The sequence below is a fragment of the Mugil cephalus genome, chromosome 8 (assembly GCF_022458985.1).
Source record: "Mugil cephalus isolate CIBA_MC_2020 chromosome 8, CIBA_Mcephalus_1.1, whole genome shotgun sequence".
Lineage (NCBI taxonomy): Eukaryota > Metazoa > Chordata > Actinopteri > Mugiliformes > Mugilidae > Mugil > Mugil cephalus.
In genome coordinates this window covers 4548838-4567222 of record NC_061777.1, presented here as the reverse complement: position 1 = coordinate 4567222, position 18385 = coordinate 4548838, and the positions used below count along the sequence as shown (strand labels likewise).

Sequence of the window (18385 nt, the reverse complement as noted above, 5' to 3'; positions counted from 1 at the left end):
TTTCCTTTAGTACGTGTGTGGGACATTCACGAAGAGGCCCGGATGGACAAACACGCTGACCAGTCATAACATTATGACCACCTTAATACTACTGTGTAGTTGTGACTTAACAGGGAATAGATGGGCCTTTTGAGGGTGTCCTGTGAGGGTCTTTGGGATCATCATCATCATCTGTGGATCATGTCACAGATACTTGATCAGTTTGGGATCTAGTGAATTTAGAGGCCAGGTCAACACCTTGTGCTGTTCTTCTTGTTTTTTTTTTTAGTTGTTCCTAAAGCGTTTTATGTGTGTGCCATCAAGGAGTGTCCTTGCTGTGAGGTGGGGGTGGGGGTGTGGTCCGGTCTAGGTGGGTGCTACATGTCTAACTAACATCCACATGAATGAATTCCAGGCCCAAAAGTTTCTAAGCAGAACACTGAATTGTCACAACCCAGTCAACGTTATTCACTTCTCCTGTCAGTGGTCATAATATTGTGGCTGATCAATGTATACACAGCCTAAACCAAAAATAGCTCACTATTGTTACAATGTAACACTTTCACAACATCATATCTGCACATGGAGGCAAATCACCTAAAAAAAATATAATAAAATAAATAAATTCTCCTTCAGATTCCCCAGATAAGACCCTATGACCCTATACAATACGTAGACTCGTAATTCAACGCGTGACGTGCTCACGAGTTCATGAGTCAGCTGAAAGTAAAATCTTGCCAAACATGTTGTCGAGACAGCAGCACGGTGCGAGACACGAGCCGACCAGTTAAATATACCTGCACGACAAAAGCTTGAAACTCGACACCTAATCCAACTTTAGTCCCGTTGTAGCCCTGCAGGGCTCAGGTTTTATTTAGCCGGGGTGACGGCGCGTCACGCATGAGGCATGATGAGCAGGGATGCATTCACTAGCAGCGCGCCCCTTTTCTTTTCCTCCAAAACGCGAAACGGAACAGACGATTTGGACTAGATCACACGAGACAAAGAAGACGGCAGAACAGAGAAGACACAGCTGCACAACAAAAGTTTAAAGTTTAATAATTAAAAACCAAAGGGGGTGTGGTTACCTGGGCCGTTGCCGTTCATGTGAATGGTTTGAGCCATCGCTGCCGCTGTGTGCGCTCAGTCCCACAACAAGACTCTCTGCTGTCATGCAACTGCCATGCATCAAGTCCAGCTTATCATGCAACCTGCAAACTGAGATAAAACACAAAGAACATATTTACTCTCTCATATCAGGTTAGTGATGCAGACACGTGTTGGATTTTGAGACACGCGTCAACAGATCTGATCGTTTAAGTCATGCACTAAGACTTCCCATCTGATTTGCCTCTACGTCGGCATGGCAACCTTTGACAATGCAGTGCAGGTGTGACAGGGCATCTTACATAAGGATGTAACTCTTCCCCAAATTTGACCGCTTATATAAAAAGGTCTCTGTCTGACATTTATTTATTTGTTGTCGATTTTATTTTGTTTATTGTTGGAAAGCATTTCTTTGTGACGGCTGAAACCCACTTAATGCGACCACAGGTGTGTTTGACATTTATTAGCACAGAGGTCCTGTGTGCTCATGCCTGGCCGGTCTCAATGGACACATTATGGGCAGGAACAAAAGAGCCGTTCTCTTCTTATAAAATGGAGCCAACACAAGCCGACTTCATGGGCCACAGAGAGCGACGGTCCGGTCAAAGACGTCGAAGAGGTTCACAAAGGGCGACACAGTTAGGACCTTTTTTTTTTTTTTTTTAATAGACTCTAAAAAACAGTCAGAGATTTTGGTCCCTAGTAGTTTCAGTAACATCAGACTTCTGCATCAGAGAGAGATAATAGAAGAAAATGTTAATGTATTTACAAAGTAGGTAACACCTAATCTACAGGTCATTAGTAACGTCATCATGTGTGTATCCCACAGCATGCAGTGCAACGCTAAACACTGTTTCACCAGAGCCAATTAAAATAGATCAGAGGGCGACGTCTCACTTTTCCTAATCATAGACTGTATATAAATATGGATGACGTGTCTCCACTTCTTTGCCTTGGCCAAAGTGACGCCAGAAATATGGGAGGCGTCATCTTGCGAGTTTGGAGCCAGAGTCTGATCAGTACGATCAGAGGGCGGAGCTACAATATTGATGCCCCGCCCACACTTCCTCCAGACTCACTCTGGTTTTCGTTTATTAATTCTAAGCCCTGTTCCTCCTTCACCAGTTATAAGAAAATGTTGAGTGTACACTGAACTGATTTTTATTTTATCTTGTTATCCTGTTTCTACAGTGTCAAATAAGTAGCTAAAACCCAACTTAACCAAAAACATCTGACAATTAAACATCCATCAACATTATATTAACTACCTGAAATGACAAACCATCCTTGAAAAAGAAAGAAAGCATCTTGTGTCAGTTAATTTCCAGCTTTATCCATGAGGGTCTTTTCATACATCTGGCTTCACTTTTGAGGAGCTGCTCCACTGCACATCTTTATACAGTCTATGCTCCCAACTCATTCATGCACTAACGACCAGGAACAGAACTTTAAGCAGATACGTGGCAAAACGCAAAAAAACAAAAACACAAAAAACAAAACACAAAACAAAAGGTCTAAAGTTTGGGAATATTTTATCCATGAAATAACCAAAAAAAAAATTTAAATTGTCACACATTTGTGTGAAGGATTACGACAGCTTAAATAGTAATGTTATCAGTTTGTTTAACAGTTTCCTTTTGTCATAGGAAGGAAATGTTATTTTATTGTTGCTGCCACTTAAATAAATATATTACATAAAGTCGGTTCATAGTCTGACTCAAAGTAGCCGTTAGTTGCAGCCCTTTTATTATAAACCAAGCAAAATAAATGTATACAGAGTAGTCAAGGCATATAACAAAAAATAAAACATAAAAAACACACAGTGGACGCAAAGTCAATGAAGAAGAAGAGGTAAAAAGAAACAAATACAAAATTAAAAGTACTAAAGTAGTAAAGAAAAATAATGAAAAGTGACAATAAAATGAGCAGCTCTCAAACTGGACTCAAGTATAACAACAAAGGAAAGTTTGAAGAAGGGATTTAAAAACAGCCGGCATAATGTGCACCTTAGAAAACCGAACTGTTCTGAAGACAACCAGAAACCCGTGGCAGAATATCTCTTCTCTACTCAACTTTCTAAATATTTAAAAAGAGGCCAGAACGACCACAACGCAGGCCGACAGTGGAATGGTCTCGCCTCACTTCACCTCTGTCGCACTTGCAGCTTTTTAGTGATGGGAACATGTGAAATGTCACCTCGTCAGTGGCTGCTATGCAGAGACCCGCGTAAACCCTTGTTTACAGAACGCATCCAAATAAAGCCGCGCGGCCATGACGTGAGTCGTTAGGCCGGTGTTGGCGAGGCCGGGCTGTCCGTCATCCCGAGGAGCTATTATAGATCTGATACAGAGAAGAGAAATACGAACCAACCTTTACAGTTCCAACACCTAAATAGACGCTCTGACCTGCACATTTTTAAAACTGGCTACAGCAAGTCGCATGTCGCATGTCATTAGCTGTTAGTGTCTCCGTCTCCCCCCCGTCTTCTGCAGAGCTGCACACTACTCATCTGTGGTCCTGGTCCTCATCCAACCTGTCTGCAGCTATACACTCCTACCTGAGGGCATCATTCTCCAGCCTGCCTATGACACCTCTTTTATTCAACCATTATTAGGGGTGGGTATTGGCAAGGACTTCACGATACGATACGATACGTATCACGATACGATACATTATTGTGATATTATGATATTGCAATGTTCTACACAGTTCACTGAGAAATTTTAAACGCAGCTACATCAGATGACATTGATAATTAATTTAAATGATCCACTTAGAGTTTATTTCACTTGTCCAGAAAAGTGGATCTTGGCACTTAAATGTCAAAACAACTGCGTTTGCCAACTGCGTATTCTTTGTCCAGCTCATTAGTTCCTTCTTCCAGTTGTTCACGATCGACCCAAAACATGACTTTTTCTTTTAAAATCAATATTTAGAATGTCTCGGCTGCTTTAGCTCTGCCACGTGTCCATATTTGGAATATTTGAGTGTGGGTGGAGTAAAGCTCCTTCAACATGGCTGCGCCCACTTTGGGCTTAATTTTCGAGGTTCGGAATCCAAAGGTTAACATCATGATGGGTTTGTCCATAGTATGAACAGACAAAGTAAATAAAACAGAAGAAACTGCACCTAACTTATTCACAATACCATCAGGTCATTGACAGAAATAAAATGCTGCATTAGAGCAACTCACAGGAAGAGGAAACGCTTTTCATGGCAAAACAACAAAGACTCATTTTGAAATCACAGGGATGGAGTGGATATACACGGCGTGAATATGAAAAAGGGAAAAGGTTTGAGAAACACTGAGAAAACCACAAACTGCCAGAGATCCTGTTAATATCGTAATCCATCTTAATTCTTGCTCAAACTAAATAAAGTATGTATGTAAGTAGTTGCAGCTGGTGCACATCTGGATCCAAACCATCACTGATGGATTCCAGTCATAAGCATAAATAAAACTGACAACAATCACAACGCAAATATGGAGGGAGGGACACACACACACACACACACACACACACAGTCAAACTGCCAGTGTCATGCAGCTCCTCTCCTAAAAAATGTCTGCCTTTAAATAGCGTCACATGTTCATAGGTGTCCAAACCTTCAAAGTAGGTTCAAGTTCACAAAGTGTAACTTTTCAGAAAAGATGGAGAATGTTACTATGTTGGAACTTATGTCTGAGGAAACTGGAACATCTTGCCAAACCTTTATCCTCCGTGGTTTCTCGAACACTAAACCTTTTTCACACACAACGTCTAACACGTGCCACAGCCTCAAACTGCCCAGGATACATCTCACACGTGTTAAACCGGTTAAAAAGGAACAATTAGACTCATGCAAAGCAAACCATTTCACAGCACACGTCTTTTTTTTTTTTCTTTTTTCTTTTTTAAACCACAGGAGTGTTAATGATTCATTCTAACGTCAATTATCCAGCATTCACAATGACAGAATCATCCTCTGACTGGTATGAGGCTATTATTACCATTACTGCACCTTTGCATGTTCTGTGTCTGACTAGTCAAACTGTCTGCTGTGAGCAAGGTTTGGAAATGTTTAAAAAAAAAAAAAAAAAAAAAAACACACATCCACACAATGGACTGACCCAACATCTCCCAGGTTTCCTGTTCCATGAGCGGCCAGAACGCAAACCTGCAGGAAGGAGCAGGAAATCCTCAGAGATACTAAGCTGATACGGATTACATCAATCAATCAATCAGCTGCACGGCTACTCTGGGAAAAACAAGACGGGTCGAAGCCAAGATGTTAGTTTTGAAGACGTTCTCCTATATGTTTGGGCCATAGGAGCCAATAATTTCTCCCCTTTATTACGAACTAGCAGATCATTCTCATGTATTAACTGATTAATATAATTAAAGTAATTGGAAAGAAAACTGGAGACAAATTCTTGAAACAACCAAATTTAAATATATCATAACATCTATTTTGAACAGCAGTAAAACTGTTGCAGCTAAAAAGTATTTTAACTTTACCCTTTAACTGTTTAAATGTCTGCCATGGAAATTACCATAATGATGCCTGTAAAGGGCAACATAATTACGGTAATATAAAGTGCACTTGAGCGAACATCCTACTGGCGACATATTGGGTTTTCCTGAGACCCGAGCTTTTAGTTGGTCTGACACTGGTATTATTTTGTTATTTATATTATAATAAAGTCACCAATGTGTGGTTTATTTTAACACTTGAACATGGCTGAGCAAAGACAGAACAATGAAGTCCCAACGTCCTCAAACGAGTACTTGCTAATTAGGGAGGTTGTAGGTCATTGCTATTGGTAAAATTTGCTAAATTTGTGCGTCGTATATCAAACTAGAAACGTTAATAAGCATAAATAAACAGGTTTCAACTGTAAAACTCAAGTATGTTTTATAAGGAGGTCAGCGGGCTTAAATGAAGCAGAATAAGCTGCGATACAACCTGAAACGGGAGATTAATTATTTGACCTTTACACTTAGATATTTATTAAAAAGCGAGCGTATTTAAGAATAAGCAAAAATGTTGTTTTATTCTACTAATAATATAAAAGAATAAATTATTACGTGAGTAGCGCTCTAATAATCATCTTTCAGTTCACTAATGAATGAATCTACTCGTGTCTTCAGCTTTTAACTGGACTTTCTATAAGCTCACCAAGGTCTAAAAGGACTTTTTACCATTAGAAATGGAAATAAAACTGATAATATATCATTTAAAGAACTAGTCGACACATTGTTTTCCCCTCGCTCTGTTTCATCTCTGCTGCAGAACAAGACACAGTTAATAATCGACATGCGTAATCACTCAGTGGACTGGAGGGAATCACTAGACCCACTACATTACCCAACACCTTTTATCCAGCAGATTTTAAAGGAACCGATTCACCATGAAGCTTAAACAATGTGTCCTGATAAACAGACCAACGCCACAGACCAAGGGCTGCAGAATCTTGATGCAAACAGCAGACAAGGTCACATCTGCTCGTTACTCACTGACGTTCGTCAACACCACAACACTGAGATTTGTTTTCTTTAAATTAACAATCGTCTTCTGCCTCTTACCTGTAACTCTCATTCTAACTTCCTGCCACGCTGCGCAGGTAGCAAACGCGACCGAGTCCCGCAAGCCACCGACAAAACAAGCCTTTACCCGGCGCAGTCCGAGAGAGACACAGAGAGAGGGAGGGGGGTAAGTTTCACGGCTAAGATTAGACGACTTCCTCAGATGACAGCCAAACGATCTGTGTCCTATAAGAGGAAACTGGTCTTTAAGGCCGTTTGGATGGAACCGACCCCTCCGCTGGGGCCTCCAGGTGAAGCGGGTGCTGAGCCAACGCGGTTAACGAGCTCTCACTCTGCAGCTTGAAGCGCAGCTAATGAACCTCACGACAGAACGCAATGGAAAAAAAAAATACTTGTCATGAATAGTTACAGATCAACCAGGACAGGAAAAGTTTCTTTTCCAGGCCTCAGCAGCTGAAGGTGAAGACAGGAGGTGAACTAAAACACCTCAAATCCCAGAAAAGGTTATCAGGACTTATTACTAAATATGAATCAGTTTTCCTTCTGGGTCAATATAGAGTTGACAGGTGTCACAGTTGGTCACATTTTGACTGTTTTCAGCCCTAAAATCAACATGGCCGCCTATAACCAACCACCACATGGCATTTTTATGGAAAGATTCTTCTAAATATTGGATATATAATTGAGTAAATTGAAAGTTATTTATAAATATATTGTAATAACACTGTTGACATGTGATAAATCCACACACATCTTGGAGAAGGTCGTGTGATGTGGATTTAACACACTTCCTTGAGAGGTGTGATGTCACGTGTTTGTGTAACTCAGCTGAAAGTGATTTCTCAAACACAGACAAACAATTTGTTATTTTCCATATAAAACTTAATATTTTGCCAAAAAAAAGAAATGATTATCTTAACTTAGCAAAAAAAAAAAAAAAAAAATTGAATATTATTGTTTAGCTAATTAGGAAGTGGTTATTAAATTGAGACGGTTATTTAGTTACATTTTAGTGACATCTACTCATTTTTTATTAATAAGTGATTGTTTCCATAATAAATAATTATGGATTTTGTAAAGACATGATCAAAATGAACTTTTTTTTTTTTTTTAACTTTTAATAAAAATGGATGTAGGATATATCTCTATCTGAACTTCAAAAGTCCCTCAATTATTTATTGACCCTTCTGCTTATTTTAACCACATGGGGCCCACGTGTTCAGACCATCAAGGTCCGATTCATTGAGTTCTGACCACATTTGGAGGTGGTCTGGCTCACACGTGTCCACATTCCTAATCCATAATGAGTAGCATTATACACCTCCTATACTCTCCCATGTCAGTGGAGTTCATTCATTTATAAAAAATAATATATCCGTATATATGATGAACATATTATAACTGACGGCCTTAAAAGGTAAAAGCAGCGTAAGTCGTGCCTGGTTATTAGTAACGAGACTTTTAAAAATATTCTGGCCTTGCAGCTGTTAACTACAACTAAATAAATAAATAAATCTAAGTAAGTTAATGAATATGCAAGTGTGCTTCTGTGTCAATTATTTATGCGGCCATGTTGACATACGAGGAGTCGAGTTTTGTGCAGGTCTATCTAAGGACACGGTGGATATCATTAAATAGATAGAGATCCATCAGCTGTAGCCGAATATTCAATGATGTCAGGCTTTATTTGCATACAGCGCGCAAAACTGAGATCCGAGAACGCAGGTTTGATGCCAGGTGTGAACACACGGACCTAAAGCTGGTCAGGAGTGGAGTCACACCAAATGCACAACAATAAATACATATAAACATAAATTATTATGGGTAAACAAATGTTACGCAATGGTTATGCAGTGTTGCGTGGAACTAAGTTAACAATATCTACCTGTTAAAGCATCAACAACTTTGTGCACTTTAAGCAAAGAGAGGCTACACACACATATTATCTTACTGTATATGTTGGAAAATTGCAATTATAGAACAAATGTGGTGTAAAGAATGAAAAATTAAAAATGTTGATGGTGGCTGAATATAGTGAACGAAGCTAAAAGTCGAACTAAACTGACTCACATGTTCTCTATTTAAACAAATACAAAGAACTCACCATAATTTACTCCACAGCGAACACAAAAAATAATTGATTCCCGCCGAGCTGATTGTGTCTGAGCAGGTCTCAGCAGCTTCATACGTCTGAACAGGTGAAATCAAACTAAAACAAGGCAGCGACATTAGGCGACACAAACCAGAACAACTCGTTTTGTCCCTCCTCAGCTTGACTCTTACATAAATATGAAACGTGCTCATGCACCTTTCAGCCTGTTAGTGTTGTGACAAGCGCTGCAGGTGTGCGTGTGTGTCTGCTGATTTACAATGACTCAGGTCAGGTTCCTGTGTTCAAAAGACTAAATGATTTATTGTGATACCAGACGCTTCACGTGTAAGAAAAAACAAAGACAGACGCAAAGAAATACTGGTGCAGTTTGGACTGTACAACTAATGAAAGGTTGTTTTTTTTTCGAGGTTAAATGTCACAGGTCAAAAATGGAATCAAATTCAAAAGGTGGAAAAAAACTCAAATGTTGTTTGCATTAAAATAAATCTCTAGATAAGCAACTCGATGAACTGTACGTTTTCAAGGTGTCTGGCCACATGTCATACTTTATTTATTTATTAAGAAAATATAAGAAAGAGCATGCTGTTAAGTCATTTGGAACATAAGTTTCAGTTCAGTTCAGATAACTTGTTGCTAACCTTCGTCTAAAGAAGTAACTTGGTGTAAGTAAACATTTGGTTTGTGGCTGTTCTGCTCTACGTTGTGGGTCACGCAACACGTTTCTGTATCTGATGTTGATGGTGCGTGAAGGCATAGATTTTTCAAAAATCACTCATTTGAGGGAATCTGAAAACATTAGCCTAGCAGCCTAGCAACCAAGTAGCCGAGCAGCCTAGCAGCCAAGTAGCCGAGCAGCCTAGCAGCCAAGCAGTACGCTTTTAAGACAATTAAATGTTTTAAATGTTTAATCAAATCCATTTTACAGTGACCACAATCAAAGTGAATCAGGAAGAACTTTTCTTAAAGAGAAGGCATCAACTTAAACACGTCAAGAATTTCAACCTTCAGCTTTAAACCACATGATAAGTTCAACAGGAAAGAGAAGAGAAATCCAGTTTCTTAAAGCTGCCATAAAACCACTTCTGTTGCCATTCTTTTTTCCAAACTTTTAGGCCATACTTACAGAACAATAGTCTGGTCTGATTGATCATCTCTGATGACCTGAGTATAGGAACCACCCAAACTGAAACTGGAAGCTTTTTCATTTCATGCAAAATGAGTTCACGCCCTCAAGTGCAAGATGAGTCATTGACATGTTTAAATCGTTATAAAGCTCTAAAAAGTACTATTAATCAAGCCAACTTGTTTTTCTTCAATGCTCAGGCAAGACAATACAGGAGACAATACATCGATCTGCCACAACATTATGACCACATACACGAGATGTAAATAACATCCACCATCTTGTGATGTTGGGAAACCTTTGGTAGACATCTACCACTCACCTAGACCAGACCAGGTACACGCACCTCATAGCAATGACACAAACACAAAAATGTTTTAGGAACAACTACAAACAGCACAAGGTGTTGACCTGGCCTCCAAGTTCACTAGATCCCAAACTGATCAACTGTTTGTGGGATGATCCAGAGACACCCCTCCCCTCAACCCATAGGACCCAGAGGCCTCCACTAACAACATCCTGATACCAGACAACACAGGACACCCTCAGTAGTCCCATGTCCATTCTCTGATGAGTCAAAACTGTTTTTATAGGCACAAGAGAGACCTACACAACATTAGGAAGGTGGTCATAATGTTATGCCTGACGGGAGTACATTAACGTAGACTTAAATAACATGCAGTGTGTCCAGAACCACATAAAAAGTGACGAACCTAAGAGCACTGACAGGATGTGGTGTAACCATTCACATTTTCCACTGTGAAAAAAATAAAAAACAAAGTTCAGGATTTGAAAGTTTAACAGTAAACAGCTCAAAATGTTAAAGAGAGGGCTGTGAATATTCAACAGGGTTGTTTTTCCCCTAATAAAAGCAGAAGCTGAAGCTTTAATGGGGGGAAAAAAGCCTTGAGAGAAACCGTTTTTATCCAGATAATCGCAAAGAGCTCAGCAGCATAACACCATGAGGGGCGTGTGCAGCCGTGCTTTACAGAGCCGATAGACAAAACACGACTTAAGTTCAACCAAACAGAAGATAGAAGTTTCAGGAACATATGTGCTAATGTATACACACGTGTGAACGTGTATAATTGCAAAACAAGCAGTGGCTACATGTCATCTCAGCTCTGCATCTGGCTCTCATTAGGAAATGCCTTTGAAGCTTTGCAGGAGAAGCTGCTGTGCAGACTGTGGAGAAGAAATGGGCCGGGTGAGGAGGGCGGGTGAGGGTGAGGAGGCCGGGTGGCAGCTTGGCAGCTTTAGCCGCTACACTGACCCGACCCGGTGCATCCGATGATTTATTTTCCTTTGATGTCCTGCGTGAGCTCAGGCTCTGCAAAGTTTTCCTTAAAGCCTTTCAATTATCCCGGAAAGAAGGGAGGAACTTGCAGGAATGAAAGGATTGTGTCTTCCACTTTATGAGTCTACTGTCTGGAGGGTGGCATTTCCCCCAGAGGAGGCACAAGGTCAGGGGTGGAAAACAAAACACTTCCATCTACATCTGGCTAAAAGTAAAAACTTCCCATCTCCAGGGAAGACGAGGAAGATCCAAACTAGAGCTTTAATATAAGACCTTACCCTGTTTACAATGAATTCAAACTAACGCACAGTCAAAGCTAAAGGTCCGTTTATGGCTCCATCTTTGAAAGAGAAGGAGTTCAACCAACACCAAGACTCAGAGACACACAGGCAGCGAGACATCCATCAAGACAGGATGCAGGCGGCCGACAGAGAGTTTTAAAGAGTTTAGCATCAGTCACTCTTAGAGAAAGAGTCTGATCAACATTCAAAAAGATTTGTAAAAAGAGAAAGTGTGAAAAAACAAGATTCAGGACTAAATGTGTGGAACGTTGTGTTTCTGTGAAAATAACCCAAATCCAAATTTACATTTAAAAGAACTGAAGCCAGTATGTTAAGCAAATATAACATCATTATCATTATACAATATCATTTGTTTTGTTTCGTTTGTATGATGAAATTGTATCTCAGGAACTAAAATGTAAACGTGACTTCACTGTTGGCCGATACCTATGTTATTTTATTTTATTTTATTATTATCATTATTTTGCTGCTTATTGTGTTGTTGTTGTTTTTTTAATTTAAGTTCTAGGGGCAGTAAAGGAGCAGATCATATCAGATTATTCTTCTTTCTGCTTCCTTTCATTCAGATTTGGGAACATTTGTGTTTATATTGAATTGTTTTGTTTTAATCAATGACCTGATCACACTTCCTCCAGACTCGCTCCTATTTTGTTTAATTAACACTGAGCTCTGCTCTAGATTATGCATTCAGAACAATTATTTGACGTATATTTTATTGTTTTAGTTCGGCTGAAGTCCCACCCACTAACATGAAGGAGGTGGAGCTTATGACCTATACTGTAACCAGACACCAGGGGGAGCTCTACTTGCTTTGACTTCAGTTTATATTTTTATACTGTCTATGTAATAATGGACCCTGACATCTAGTGCGTTAGTTAGTTAAATCATTCTTAAGGGAAAACGAAAGTCATTACCTGTAGTAACTCGTACTCTGCACCAAACACACACACCAAAAATAATGTGCCGGCAATAAAGGAGTTAAATTCTTACATGCAAAGTCCTCAAAACTAGGGGACAAAAAAAAAACAAAGAGAAGCACAAAACAGCAACACTCTCATGAAATTGCTCGAAAACAACAATAATATTGTTTTTTAAAAATCGAGAAAACACTTCGAACTCAAGCGTGAGACGATGAGTCGACACGTCAGTCAGTCAGTCCTGCTGCCGCATAATCACACGTCCAGTTATTTCTGGTGTCATCACTTTCAACCCTGTGCTGTTCTTTTCGTCTGCTGCAGCCGCCAACCTCACACACGAGGGTAAACATAGAACTGGAGATTGAGAATTTGCTCAGTTGAAGACAATTATACATCATTATACTCCCAGAGCTCATCATTCATTCCTGACCATTTTTGCGTAGAACATTTACCCAGAATGCATCTTGAAACAGATCCTTGTTGTTTCAGAACCTCAGAAATCAGAGGATTTCAGCTTAAAAATAAAAAACAAAAAACAACTTCTGGCTTCTGTAAAGAGAGCTTTAAAATTACAGAGCATCAGACTGAAGCATCTGTGAGACACGTGCAGATCGAATTTTAAATCTACACCATACTTTGTTCCTTTAAAAAAAAATAAAAAATAAATAAATAAAAGAAAGTTGCAATGCTTTGCAAATGTGGGAAAGGTTAAGGTAGGACTGTAAATGCCTCCATGTGCAGAGAGGCACAGTAAAGTCAAATGTTATTGATGGGTCACGATGATAAATCCAAGTGTTAAAAGGGAAAACAAGACTGAGTCAGTTTATTTGAACAAAAATAAGGAATTACAATCAAAATCCAGAGTGTACAGTTGTGAAAACTCCAGGAAGGAGACCACGTTTTATTAAAAATAAAAGTCTTTGATTGTCCTTCTATTTTAAGAATGTGCCTTATCTGGTTGAGCCATTTATCTTGACAGCTGCTCGTTGTGCCCTCGCAAGAATCTGGAGCCAGACTCTCAAACAAAATAGTAACAGCAACCTCGAGGTTTAAGAAGGTCCTCTGGCCAACTTAAAGACTTCAAAGACCACAATAAAAACGTGAAGCCTAAATAATAAATAAAAACCCTCACTGCCAGATTCTTTATGAGGCTTTTCTTCTTCTGAAGAAGAAGTGAAGACAGTCTGGTGTGATAAACATGTGGCACTGAGCTCCATCCGAGATTCATCACTCTGAGGTTTTGCCAATCAGCAACAAATAAAATCGTCAGTACACTGATCAAACATTATATTATAACCATCTTCCTAATATCGCGCAGGTCTCCCTTGTGCCTCTAATAACAGTGTTATTTACTTCTCCTGTCGGTGGTTTTAATGTTGTGGCTGATCATTTATTGCTTGATCCGCACCACTAATCATGTTGTTCTGAATGGGTTTCCAAGATCATTTTCACCTTCCCTGTTAACTATAACGTATTATTTTAACTTCCCATTGCTCTTCTGCTGAGGTAATAATCAATCCTCAGACGTCCCCCTCTCCCCGTTCATGAAATACCTGGCAATAAAAGCAGAAGGATAACTTTACCCTTTACTCCAGACCCTGTACGGTTTATCATTAATCAACCTATGCAGCTCGTGATGTTGCCCGGAGCTGAAAATTTAGGAGGTCGTCCACTCTGAACAGGACACACACACAACTCTTCCCCTAACCTTTAAAATGCTCTTTAAGCTGACAACACCGCCCCCTAGAGGACAGAGACAGCTCAGACAAACTGTGGCTCACATGAGAACTCAGACTAAAGTCAGACTGCAGTCGTTGTTTCTCTATATTGAATAAGCAGCTGTTCATTTTCTTATTTAAATTGACAAATATGTTTCTGGATAATACAATTCCTTCTTTTATCCAAACCACAAACTGTGCTGGAAGAGTATGTAATGGGATGTAAAGTATCCAAATCTGTGTAGAAAACAAATATAGATCCAGTCCAGATCCAAAATTCTTGGATATTGTACATTTAAAAATGGTGGAAATAATTTACAGAATTAGGAACAACAGCCTTCCAGAGGGTAAAAAGAACAAAAACAAGAAAACCATTAAACAAATCAAGAAAAGGAAGTTATCATTTAAGAGGGTTGTGTATTTTTGAAACATGCAAGGTGAGAATCAATGTTAAATATGGATATGTTTAAATAGTAGGAGTCAAAGATCATAGATCTTCAACAGGGGGTCAAATATTACATATATATACATACACACACGCACACACATATGTATTATTTTCCCCCCACAAATTTCTTTAAATACACATTAACATGAATCCAACATATTTTAGTAAAGGGTCAAGGGAAAACTTAATATTGACTGCAGAATAATAATGATGTATATTTTTTTGTTTGGGGTTCTTTGCCTGAAAACGTTGAAGCTCCCTGGTCTAGATGAGGAATTGAATATTGTAGCTCACTGGTGACTTTAGGAAAAGCCTTAAAATGTGAAATAATTGAGTATGAAAATGTGTAATAGCTGAATGTAAATCAGAAGTTATTTTCTTTTTGTGTTTATTTTCATTCTTAAGTGCTGCATATGGATAAGGCTGTTTAATTTTTTATTCAGGATGGGCAATAATAAGCTAACAATTCTTTAGTCAAAGTATAACCTGTGTGTGTGAAACTGATTATGTCATGATAAATTTTATTTTTTCTTTAATTGTCGGTTGGATTTACACACAGATTGTTGATTCTTTTTTTGTGTTATGTTTGATCTGAAAATAAACCACATCACATCATCATAAATGGTGCAAAATGACACAATTTCCTATTTAAAGGAAACTGGCTACTAATAATAATAATAATAATAATAACTAATAATGATAACAACTTGTAGTCCAGATGAGAAATAAATGCGAGGCTAAAAGCTACCGAGATGTTTTCCCCTTCTTCTTTAGAAGCAGCCGTGACGTCCCAACAGAGGCATTGTGTACTTTCTGCAGCCTTGTGCTGCCAACAGAGAGTTGAAAGAGTTCGGCATCAGTCACAAAAGGTACAAAACATCCTCCGGAGTTCAAACTGTCATTCAGTTCTTCTAGTGTCTCTCCTGGAGTCGCTCGTTTGATCTGGTTTGGTGTATTTTAAAGCTTTTCCTCGTCTGTGTCCTTCCCTTTCACACCGGCCCAGGCTGTCACTCACCCTCCTCCCCCTCCTCCCCCACACATGCCCTCCTCTGTCTGGGCCTGAACTTGACCAAGGACAGGCTGGAGCCACTTATTTGTTTAGCTCTTGAGTGGAGTCACTAAGGCGGAGGAGAGCTCTGGGCTGGTGGAGGAGGCCCCCGTGCAGGGGACCCTCAGTGGGACACCGTGAAAAAACTGGACTTGGAATGTCTCTGCAGTTTGTCACGTCGAACCAAACTCAGGCAAAAACACGCACAATTTAGGAACATTTAACTCTTTAATCTATTACTGCAACACTATTATGAAGCTTTAGACACTGACACAGTTTAATTATACACAGATCAGGCATAACATTATGACCACCTTCCTAATACTGTGTACACAGGTTCAAATATTCATTTTTTTTATTTCTATTTTTTGTTCTAGTGGCAAACGGATCCATTTTGGCCTCAGTAGTTGGGTGATGGGAGTCAGCTGTTAGCTTCTCTTCTGCTAACATTGTAGCATGAAGAGAAGGGATTTCACCTGGAGACTGAACCTGACAGTCAGGGTGTAATATGCAGCCTAGTGATTGGCTCAGCAGTTATAGGGGCGGGGCCTAATATGTACAGGAGACTTCGATTGACAGGTCTCGGTTAGTGTTGATAGTGTTACGCTCTTTGTTTAACAGTGAGCTGTTAAAGCAGCTATTGTATCGAATTTGTTGGAATTAAAAACAAAAAAATGTATATAAAAATATCTAACCAACCAAAGATTTTGCGGCCCCCCTGTAGTACCTCAACGGACGCCCTAGGGATCGCGGACCCCCTATTGAAGACCCATGTGCTACATGTCTAAGTTAAATCCACATGAATGAATGCCAGGTCCAAAAGTTTCCCAGCAGAACATTAAATTGTCACAAGACGGTTTAAATGTCATTTACTTCCCCTGTCAGTGGTCATAATGTTGCGGCTGATCGGTGTACTCAGCAGCATCACTGGCTCCAGCCAGAGTCCGTCCCTCCCACAGCTTTCTCTTACATTGTCAGCTCATTCAAAGAGAGGCACTGTGGGAGAAATTCCACGTCTTAAATGCTCCCATGTTTACTTTTGTGCCAGCGAGTCCGCTCTGCTGACCTTTAGGAGACGGACCGGTGAGATCCACCGCCGCATCCTCCGCCGCCCTTCTCCCCTCGACAGCAGCCGGACAATGAAGAACAAGCTAATTAAACCGCTGACAGCAGGAAGAGAAGGAACGACGCCAACAGACACCTAACGGAGCCAACACTTTACTGCGACAACTGATTTCTCTGGTGAAGATGCCTGTGACACCAGGATCCTGGTTACTGAGCCGTTTCCTACATCAGGAACGTTTCTGGAGCCACGTGACGCCGTCTGTATCGATTAGACCATATTAAACTCTGGAGCTGTTGGACCATTTACGCATAATGTTAACGGGTCACACTGTGCTGGATTACTGCCAGAGGCTGGTGGGGTTCCACCCATGTATAAAAGGTGAAGCTCAGTTTGCTTTGGGACCCGCAATGGTCGAGGTTTGGAGCAAGTTGTCACGCGATCATGCAGAGAGAGAGAGTGAGGGTATTAAGGGAATTTATTCTGATAAGTTAACACCTTCTTTGATATTCTTAAACACATCTTGGATCAAATGTGTTTCAATTTTGGGAGTAAAAATATAAAATAAGCTCAGTGATGAGTTGAAGGTATGTAGTTGTCTATTGACTTTTAATAAAGTCTTAAAATGTAAAATAATGAATAATTATAAATTACAGCAACGATTCTTTTTTGTCTAATGATTTTCTGCTGATGTTCTCTGTAATTTAATTGTATGGATTGTATGGGATTGACAAATATAATGATTTTTTTCGTGTGAAATGTATCGTTGAAATGATGGATGATATGTTCTGGCTAAACTGTCCACACAAAACGGTTGATTTTGAACAGTTTCATTCATTCTGCATTGGTAAAAGTAGTAAAAGTTTCAGTCTCGCAATGACTAAGAGCAAAATTAATGAAAGCCGGACACAAAATAGGCATGAAGTATAATTTAACCTTCTACAGCTTCACAGAGACACACAGTCTTTGCCACCTATTATTATTATTTCAGACCCACTTTCTGGGGCAGGTCTGTGTACATTCATGTTTACTGTGACCGACTCGCCACTTGAGGTTAACCATCTACAGCGGCCGATTATCTCACTAAGGAGACGGATCCGGTCCAGTTCCTGTGATGAATCAGGCAGCTGGTGTTTCTAAGAAATTTTTTTTATCATGACTTTTTCATCACCATGAACATTCAAAGTTTATTTCTATGAAGTCAAACCTTATCTGCCTTTATCCAGAGGCTTGACTTTATCTGCCCGGAGTCAGGGCAGCGAAGTAGCAGCAGATGTAGCAATGACGGCTACTGAATGCTGGTAAAGTAATACAGGCTGCCCTTCCTCCGCTGTCACTCAGTACGTTTACATGCACATGATAAAAACAAATTATTGCTTTAATCTTTAACTTTAACTGCACAACTTATGTGCATGTTCTCCTTATCCGATTAAGACGCCCAGATAATTCATTTGGATATTGATTTTCTCCGGCATGTATACACCTTAATTGGACTTTAACTGGACATAAAGTGTGCACATGCTCCACATACGCTACGTTTCCGTATGACCCCGGAACAAAAACATCCAAGAAAGCCGGTCACAGAAGAAGAAGAAGGTAAACAGAGCCGGTAGTAGAACCACCTGAAGGACGCCGCCATCTTACCTGCACCATAAGTAGCGTGAACATTATGTATGAGGTTAAAAAAGCTGAACTATTATCCATCTGGATGTTTTACAGCATGAACAACTCTTGTTTATTAT

The 18385-nt window shown here is 39.7% G+C and overlaps 1 protein-coding gene across 3 annotated transcripts in view; it reads right to left on the bottom strand.

Annotated features, from left to right (window-relative positions):
• The window catches only part of kank1a (KN motif and ankyrin repeat domains 1a), a 62267-nt gene that overhangs the window by 23630 nt on the left and 20252 nt on the right, over positions 1-18385 (bottom strand). For 2 of the 3 annotated variants that reach the window (XM_047592436.1, XM_047592438.1), the window contains exon 2: positions 1068-1197. In XM_047592436.1, coding sequence (XP_047448392.1) covers positions 1068-1104 — 37 coding nt within the window. In that variant the 5' untranslated portion in view covers positions 1105-1197. Of the gene's footprint in view, positions 1-1067; positions 1198-6653; positions 6682-18385 lie in introns of those variants that run through there. The other variant, XM_047592439.1, reaches the window with a different exon arrangement.